Source organism: Sprattus sprattus, assembly GCF_963457725.1.
Source record: "Sprattus sprattus genome assembly, chromosome: 2".
NCBI lineage: Eukaryota > Metazoa > Chordata > Actinopteri > Clupeiformes > Clupeidae > Sprattus > Sprattus sprattus.
In genome coordinates this window covers 19,993,274-20,003,273 of record NC_137921.1, presented here as the reverse complement: position 1 = coordinate 20,003,273, position 10,000 = coordinate 19,993,274, and the positions used below count along the sequence as shown (strand labels likewise).

At 43.1% G+C, this 10,000-nt stretch overlaps 2 protein-coding genes across 7 annotated transcripts in view; both read right to left on the bottom strand.

Moving 5' to 3' along the window:
* The window catches only part of LOC308360015 (rho-associated protein kinase 2-like), a 49,653-nt gene extending 43,030 nt beyond the window's left edge, over positions 1 to 6,623 (bottom strand). For all 6 annotated transcript variants that reach the window (XR_013968503.1, XR_013968504.1, XM_080831747.1 and 3 more), the window contains exons 1-2: positions 6,071 to 6,623; positions 845 to 926 (exon numbers count right to left, since the gene is read on the bottom strand). Coding sequence is in view for 4 of the 6 variants with exons in the window: in XM_080831747.1 (XP_080687873.1) it covers positions 845 to 926; positions 6,071 to 6,169 (181 nt within the window). In the remaining 2 variants the exon portion in view is untranslated. The remainder of the gene's footprint in view (positions 1 to 844; positions 927 to 6,070) is intronic.
* A 1,973-nt stretch (positions 6,624 to 8,596) lies between these two features.
* LOC308361283 (uncharacterized protein) overlaps positions 8,597 to 10,000 on the bottom strand; it is a 13,385-nt gene continuing 11,981 nt past the window's right edge. Inside the window, exon 7 of the mRNA XM_080833579.1 lies at positions 8,597 to 8,990. The gene's annotated coding sequence lies outside the window, so the exon portion shown is untranslated. The remainder of the gene's footprint in view (positions 8,991 to 10,000) is intronic.

The window sequence follows — 10,000 nt, the reverse complement described above, 5'->3', positions numbered from 1 at the left end:
TTTGGGAAAGACAGTGGAGGTGGACTCCTCATAGAACAATACATGTTTTACAAGACTTGCGATGATGGCCCCGTTGAAACTGACGTTTGGTATTGGCACGAGTGACCAAAGGTTTGGCTATAGCAGCCCGACCATGAATATTGACCCTGTGAGCTCCCGTCAAACAGTTTGGGTGGAAACAGAAGACTCAAGGGGCACATTTTATTCAATGAGTTCGGCTGTAGTTTTATGTTTTTGGGACACAATCCTGGTTAGTACCCGGACATCCCTTTCCGTCCGTCTCCACTTGGGTCCACAGTTACTCCTGTTGGATGTGGTTCATCCTCTGCGGTAGTATGACGACATTACCCTGGATACTGTGGCTTTCAATACACCACAAAGACTTGCTGTCCCGGTCACAGATGGGCCAGCAAAACAAGCACCAACAATTTGTCCTCTTTTGACCTCTGATATGTCTCCCATTGTGTTGTGTGTATTGCAACATTTTATGTACAGTACAGCTGTGTCATTGCTCTGCTAAATCAACCTTCACACTCTGCTCTTACTGACGGAATGTGAAATCAATGAAGGTTAGCCACCAGGCCACACATATATAGGTGTGAAACCTTAAACACTATTTTGGCTAGTGCTTCAGTTTTATTGCCCAACCCCTGTAGTAGACACACTATGCAGAGTGTCACGTACATATACAGTATGGACATATGCACAAACACACACATATATATATAGTGGAAAGCAAGCCTGATACTGGATCTGCAACGTCCTTGAACATCCCCACTGTCTCAGCACAGCACGCACATGTTTACCGTAAAAGAGTGATAACATGAGTCCTGCTCAAACTCACAGCGGTTCAGGAAGGCATCAATGTTCTTGTTCTTACGCAGCGCAGGGTAATCCAGATCCAATGCCAGTGCATTCACAGAGTCCTGAGAAGACAAGTAGGAGTAATCAGTTTATAGCACAATTCATATGTAACACATTGCCCACATTTACAAAGAGTCATTTATTTATTCATTCTGGTTTTAAGTAACCATACAATAGACCGTGTGGTCCCTGGGTGTCATGGATGAACCCATGAAGTTGGTGTTTGTGGCACTTTGCTTTACCAGTTGAGCAGCAGGAACCCTTTCATAGATGCAGCTCCCACTATCTCCATATACTATACCATTCAGTACAAGAAAACATCTAGTACAATCGTACTTTGTATATATATTAAAATGTGTTAATTCTGTTAATTCTGTGTTTGTCTCTTTTTGTGTTATGTAGTTACTCTGTGCAAACATAAACTCGATGTTTACGGATGTAGACAGTGAACATTTGCTAAAACTCAGTGTAGGTAAATGTTAAGCAAATATGCTTCTAAATTATTTTCTGGAATATGAATACAAGATGGCATTGACTTTTTTGGATATATACTGCAGAACTGTGTGGGAAAACTAAATTGTCTCCAGAGCTGGGTAATCACTAATTGGAATTTCAGCATATTTTATCTATTGACCAATCAGAGAGCCTACCGGTAATGTTGCATGTGATCAACATACTGAAAAGAGATGGGTAAGATTGCAACAGTGGGTTAGTATGTGATAGGTTCGCTAGAAATAGCAACTTTATTAGTCCGCTAACACCATAACATAGGTTTCCTTTGCACATACACACAAACAAACACACACATACACACAAACACACATACACACATACATGTGATGTGGTACACGACTAGTTGCATGGGCAAACAGGAAGTCCACACAGAGAGAGTGTGTGTGTGTGTGTGTGTGTGTGTGTGTGTGTGTGTGTGTGTGTGTGTGTGTGTGTGTGTGTGTGTGTGTGTGTGCGGTGGGTTTTATCGCTGAGCTCAATAGCAGGACATGACCTCAGCTTCCTGTGTGTGTTTGTGTGTGTGTGTGTGTGTGTGTGTGTGTGTGTGTGTGTGTGTGTGTGTATCTAAAGGGAAGGGGAAAACGGCAACAAGGAGCCCTTAAATAGCTAGTTAACTCTTACACTTCGAAAAAGCCCCTGTCCAAAGTTTCTAAGAGTCACAGGCACTTCTGGGAATACCCACATGCCTTCTTACATGTTGTGCCTGCATTCGTGACTTACGCCATGCTGTCGTACATCAACATAGGAAACTGCCAATGCTCTCCTATGGGATACACTGCAAATCTGCTGACAGCATTCTTTTATGTCTGTAAAGCTGATGTAAGCAGAAATAAAGACTTAGATCTAAATGATACTTAATCTAAACTCAATTTAATTCAAATTTAAACTTAATCATATAAAAAAACAGAGAGAAGCTAATTTCTGGGAATCTCATGCTGTGACCGAAGTTCCAAAACAGCTTTTTCTATATAACCAATCAGAACCACTGCTAGAGAGAGAGACATCCCTGCCGACCAATTATTTGCCATATAGATAGCACATGCATTGGTGGAGGTGGGCTCTTATGCTGACTAAGTCTTGTATCCGTTTGCACAAGATGTTAACATCCTATAGGACCATTGGGCTCATGCTTCCTTTAAGAACACACACCATCATTACAGGAACATTCTGCTTCCTTCAAGAACACACCATCTTTACAGGTACATTATGTTTCCTTCAAGAACACACCATCTTTACAGGTACATTATGTTTCCTTCAAGAACACACACCATCATTACAGGAACATTCTGCTTCCTTCAAGAACACACCATCTTTACAGGTACATTATGTTTCCTTCAAGAACACACCATCTTTACAGATACATTATGCTTCCTCACAGAATGAGGCATGGCACTAGAACTATACACACACCGGGTGAAATCTACAGAGACTGTGAGTACTGGAAAATATATACCTTATTTCCCAAAGTATACTTTGCCCTGACACCACGGTATTGCTGTCACATATGTGTCCTAAGAAAACCTGTGGCAGTTGGACCCCTATTTACATTGCTTTTGGATTTGCACCACTAAATTAAAAAAACTTGGAAATACAAACAGACCAACGCTCGGGCTGGTCCAGGACCAGTTGTAGAGAGTCACTGGACACGGAGTGCGACCAAGCCACCAGGTGAGTGACCACTCTCTGAGGCTCCCACCAACGCTTACACGCACACCAATCTACACACAGTAGGTCCCACATCGAGTACTTACACCACGTAGGGCCGGTGTGTAGGACAGCGACTAGGAGCATTTTTAAATGAGTGTGCAAGGACACTCAAGAGTGTGTGTGTGTGCGTGTGTGTGAATCCCGAGTCACTTCTTCACAGCCTTCTTTATAATCTGTCTAGAATCTTCAGGGCATGCACACATACACACACACACACACACACACACACACACACAAACACAACCTGAAACCAAACACCTTGACAGGCAGCTGTGGTGTGTGTCGCTTTGGGCTGTTTTGGGAGGAGTGCTGTGTTCTTGTCCTAATTGTGAGATTGAGATCTAGAGCCACCTTGACATTGCATTAATCAGATGTATTCTTAACGGTTTGTTTCGAAAGCCTTTAAATCTGTGTTCTTTCTGCTGGGGAGAAGGGAAGATGGACAGTGAAGGTGAGAACCAAGACTTGTTTATGGTAATCATCTTCACAAGCCTACATCCAGCTAGTAGTCTACTGTGGCTATTTCAAGAACGGTTGTGTGAGACAGTATTCTCTGAGCTTTGGGAGAGCTTACAAGAATAGGGAATATAAAAATAAATATGTTCACACCCTGGGACACAGTACACCAAGCCCTTAAAATATTTTTAAATATACCTATGACCATTGCTGCCTACATCCACGCAACTTCCTTTCATGTGTATTAAAAAATAAAGGCACAGTATGTAGGATTTAGGGCGATCTAAGAAATGGACTATAGTATTCATAATTATCTTTTCATTATTATATAATTTTTTTTCGTGAGCCTGGAATGAGCCCTTCGTATCTCCATAGGGAGTGGGTCCTCACCTACTGAGTCCGCCATGTTGCGCTGACATGTTTCTACAGTAGCCCAGAAGGGACAAGCCAAAACACTGACTAGATAGGGCCTTTCGTGTTTTATGGCCCCTGACGGCCACCGTAGCTTCTCATGCACACTTGGAAAGGGAGACGTATTCAGTTGGCTGTAGCCTGAAACCTTTTTAATCATAAATTAACCCATGCATGAATCTACTACATTTCCCTATTGGAAATCTAGGTCTAAATCAAATGTAGGTTTCTGGTGTCATGGTGTCTCATAAAGTATACAGCATTACTGAGTCACATTTTGATATAAATGCAAATCAATGAGGTAAATGAGTTACCAGAAAACCTTTTCCTTTTAAGGCAAAAGGTGTTAAGTCAACATGACTCTCTCTCTGTGACAGACTTACTCTCTCTCACACACACACACACACACACACACACACACACACACACACACACACACACGGGAAAAGCCTGCTTATCCTGTCCTCAAATTCTTCTCAAGCTGAGCAATGAGCATCACAGAGACAAGTGGGTTATTAGAAATTAGAACAGGGGAGTTCCCTTCAGACACATTCATGCACAAACACACACACACACACACACACACACCCCCACCCACCCGCACACACTTCTAACGCTAAAAACGGCCAGCCAGGCACATTCCTGAGGATCAGGGTGTGTCTGAGGATTTAATCAAAACAAACACCCCCCCAGATGACTTCAGTCTTGGCGTAGGCATCGCCCTGGCAATACTTTTGCAGAATGGTGGCAAAAAGGTCAAAGGTTATATGACCTGAGACAAAAATGGCGCTGCATGGGTGTGTCTGTCGGTTTGTGTGTGGATATGCGTTTGTGTGAGACTGAGTCTATATATGTGTTTGTCTGTGTATTTGTGTGATTGTATGTGCTGTGTATGTGCGTGTGTATGTTTGTGTTTGTGTGCTTCTGGCAGAAAACAGAGCCGGCTCTTCACCATGAAGAATCCAACTGAACAGAACACACCTCTCTGCACATTCTCTACTCCACACAACTGCAACTCCTATGAAACCTGTGAGAATATGCCATAGCCACATTCCCACACAGACTGACAGCAAAGAGATGTAAAGCAAGTTTCAGAGCTGTACACAAGCCTCTTGAAAACCAGGATGCCTCACGCCTCTCAGGCCAAGCAGGCAGAACACAGATGTCTTCAGCATAACATTTATTCCAAGTTGTCTGAGTGTGTGTCTATGCACAGGTTTTCCACTTTTTTATTTTCAATCTAATTCCTTTGACTGGAACGCACTTTGGGTCAACTAAAATACGCTATATGAGTAGAAGTGACAAGTTAGGACACTGTGGTATTGCTGTATGTCTATTCAGCAGGCACTGTCCTCTGGGTTTGATCTGCCTGAGTCAGCTGGATTAATTCAGGGTCAAAGATGGAGTGGTTCAGGTTCAGAGAGAGGTCAGCCTGTCCTACCTCACTCCTCAGTAATGTCCGCTGTCTGAAGAAATTAGTTAATTATTCAGTGAGGCCAGTTTACTCTCTCCCCTATTCCTGAATTGGGTCCTGAATGCTGTGTGAAGTGAATCCAATTGAATGACGATCCTGATGGATCCCCAACTATACTAAATGCAAAGGGAGCTTCTAAATGGCCAGAGCTTTGATGAAGAAATTAAAATAGTTACAGTACTTATTACATTTTAAACAGGGTAACTAGAAATCTGTAAGCTACAAACATTTACATTAACCTTCCCAATCCTGATAAATAACAACTACTTGAAGACTATGAGGTCCCCACCAACCTCGCCAAATATAGGCTCTTCAGTCCTCTTTAAAGAACGCTGACAGCGACACAAATCAGTTACACAGGTGGACAGGTGTGAGGGGTTAACCACAAGAGCCAATCTAGCTCATGAGTCTAATGAGAGAGCGCTCAAATCTGACCAGTCTCGCTACAAGCGCCTTCTGTTGCGCCAGCTGCGCGCGCGCGTTAATGGTTTAGGATGACAGCTCATAACATCGTTCATATGCTAACGACATAACGTCACTGTCCTGTCATAGCGAAGGGACCTAAGTATGATGTTTTCTGTGAGGGAGCCGCATCTGAACTAGTGGAACACATGCCGTGTTTTCCTTTTTGGGCAGATAACTTACCAGTAAACTCTCCAAGTTTATCGCCGACTTCGGGTCTTTGATCAAGGTCTCCAGCTTCCGCAGCCGGTTTTCTAGGCGCCGTTCCGCTCCGCTCGACATAATGACGGGCTAGGCAGATACCAGTCCACGGGAACATGTGAGGGCAAGCCCGGCAGCCCGATTACCGCACTCTCACACACACACTTCCCCTCTGTCCCTTTTGTTCCCAGTACCTGTCTGCCAATGGAACTAACTCCTGCTGCACTTCTCCAGGCAAGCTTCGAACGAGGTATCTTAGATAACGATTCCTTCTAAACACAAATCTTCTCTCAGATGTATTAGTTTGATTACTCGTCGGGAGTTGAATAATATCCTTTGCTTTCTGAAACAAACTCCTCAATGCGTCCTCCTCATTGACGATTGTACCGTCCTGTTTAAGAAAGTTTCAAATCCCTGGCGAGTTTGTTATCTGGAGCAATCTTTCAGTGTGCGGCGGCGACAGGCTTCTGGAGGTTTATCAGCGCTTGCGCGTAACTTGCATGGTCATCCAGTCTGCCGGAGCGTTGGTTGCTTCACCCTGTCCACTGACTGTCCTGATAACTTCTATGAACTCTCCAGTCTCGCGCTCTCTGTCGCCCCCACTCTCTCACCCTTTCCTCCCCTCCTCCCGCCCACCCCCTCGCCTCCCCTGTGGAACAGGAATTCCTCCGTTCTTATCTCAGACATCGCTTTTACCGACAGCGCGTGCTGTATTTCTGGAACGCTGATGCGTCGCCTTGCAAACGAGCTTGGCCTGCCCTGCGGCAACCATTGAGCGCTCTAAATATAACTCATCACGCCTAGGACGGTGATATACCTAACCCGCAATAGCCTTCGTGTTCAATGCCTCATGAATACACCGATTCCGCTAGGGTAGATACATGATAGACATACATAAAACATGCAAAGGACGTCTGTTTTATATGCCACTTGACAGTGACAGATCAGTGGAGAAATTACTTATTTCAGGCAATCTGACTTATTCCATGATGATAGTTAACACCTCTCTGTCCTGTATGGGAATTAATTTACAGTCATTGAATTGATTTCTTATTAACTAAAGACTATTGGGAAGCCAGTTATTCTTTGTCGAAGATGCTCTGTGTTGGAAACCTTATGCAATAAATACAATCAAATGGACAAGGCTACACTGTTGTATTCCTGTTCCTCCTACACAATTTCTCTCTTTTTTCTGTGTGTGTGTGTGTATGAGTTTGTGTGTGTGTGTGTTTATGTGTGCGTACATTGTAATTGTTTAGTGTCTGGTGACATCAGACTGGGAGTGCACCTTCACTTGTCCACTTAAGTTTTAAGTCCTTATTTTCAAATTACTCTCCAGCAACTCTCTTTCTCTTTCTCTCCCTCTCTCACACACACAGCAGTGTGTTTGCTTCTCTCCTGTAGCACTGATTATGCTATCAGGGTGAAGGTCACACACACACCACACACACACACACACACACACACACACACACACACACACACACACACACACACACACACCATTGTGTCATACACTTCTCTCTCAACAGATAGGCCATGCTTTCTCAAGTCGATTCCCTTCACTTCCTATCTGAGGAATTCTGAGGAAATAGGTAAACATAAGCACTGGGAGATCGCCTTATCACCATACGGTAAGAGACACACAGGAAAGTAACACTAGAAATGTGTTGTTGATTCATTTGTTGAAAATTACATTTCCCCACTCTGGAGTAAATGATAGTTTCATACTGCCCTGAACAATCCTGTTGCAGTTTAGTGTGTGTGTGTGAGTGTAACTGAGAGAGAAAGGGTACATTTATATCATGACTGTGTAACTGTTTGATGTCCCATCCTTTGATATAGCATTGACCTCTGATAACTGGGCTCATTGCTATGGCAGCACATATGCAGACTGGCATATGCTAACATTGTAATATCCTGTATGCAAACAGTGACTGAAAGTAAAGGAACTAGTTTGTGTGTGTGTGTGTGTGTATATGAGTGTCTGTGAAATAGATATGCAAATATAGCAAACAGTCCAAGACCGTTAGATATTTTGTGTCTGAGCTTGCCTTTGTGCAGCAGAGCCAGATATCTGTGTGTGTGTGTGTGTGTGTGTGTGTTTACACTTTGGGGAAGCCTCTGCATGACACATTGACACATCACCTCTGATTTGCTCTGTCACCATAAACAGCCCTTAAATGATAATATCATTGCGTAATCAGTGCCAGTGATGGTGTCGCGGGCATACTCTGAGACAATTCTGTCTGAGGAAAACACCAGCAGACATGACTGTCAGCTCTCTTAATAGCACTGACTCACTCTGGCACCACATGCCTCTGAGGACATTAGTGGACGCGAGGATATGTTAGGAAGTCATGCTTGTGTCTTTGTTAATACAAACACAGTTTATGTAAACAAAAAGGTACATCTGTAAATAACACAGCAATGACAATACACCCAAACTAGTCACAAAGAGATTTATATATTTTTTTTTATGAAACTCTCAAATTACATAATGGATGCCTGGTGTGGTCATTTAATGTTGATGGTCTTGTGTATTATACTAATGCTGCCATCTACTGGACATGATGGGAAACATCAACTAAACCCTGTTGAACATAATAACTGTAGGCACTGTAATACTGTAATAAAATGTGTCAAGAGTGCTTTCAAGTTAAATCAGTGTGTGTGTGTGTAATCTTTTTTCTTTTCAGGATAAACAAAGTGGAAAGATGATAAGAGGAGCATTTTTGTGTGTCTGTAACAGAAACATTTCTCTGAAGATCCTTGTGAAGATGTGTGTGTGTGTGTGTGTAACTCAGTCACTGGGGTTCCAAAAGGGGTGTGGTTTGGCTACTTCACTGTTGATTGGCTTAGACAGTATGAGTGGAGTCCTCAGTCAATGGCACTGATAACCCTGTGATAGAGGAAAATTACATTAGTTTAAGACACATCATTATCACCCACCAGCACACACACACACACCATCATCACCCACCAGCACACACACACACACCATCAGCCACCAGCACAAACACACACCCACACACTGATGACACCCACAGCCCTTCGATAGAGGAGATATTGCCTTTGTTTAATTCACACAGGAAGGACAAATTACATCACCAGAGTTAAATATGGAAACTGTCAACTCCAATCTGTGGACATTCACAAGGCAGACAGTCACAAACTATACACACAAGCAGACACACACACAACATCTAGACACCTACCAACACACACACACACACACACACACGCCATTTGAAGTCACAACACTAAGGCACTCACACACACACATGAACCCAGACAGACAGACACACACACATAATAATAATAATAATAATTAATTTTATTTGTTGAGCACTCTTCATTCAAGCAGAATCTCAGAGTGCTAAAGGACAAAAGGACACATACACACACACACACACACAGACACAGACACACAATCAGGGTTGGGCAGAATACTGGCATGTCAGCTATTGTCAATACTGAACCTCTGCCTTGCTATGCTCCTTACCTGCTAAAATATTTCTTACGTCATTCAGTTATTTTCTGGTGGCCTTATGTAGGAACGGAACACATTGCCATTCAATGTGAAACACTGGACTACTCAGGTTGTGTAAACCTTTTCCTTTCTTACTCAATGCTGTCATTACCTCCAACCTTCGCCTCAAAAGACTGGAAATAACAAAGACAAGTAGAATCTCAGAAAATGTGCGGTTGTTGTGAGTGAGTGCCACTGTTTACCAAGTGAGGTGGAGGTGTTTTGTCGACTTAATATTACACAGGCCTTCCTCTCATCGTCTCATTTATATTCCTGCAACAGACTGTGGCCCTTGTTGCAACACGTGGAATGGAAAATAAAATACTGTCGCATTACTTTTCGCATTGTGAGGTGAAGAGAAATTCACCTCCTCCTCACAA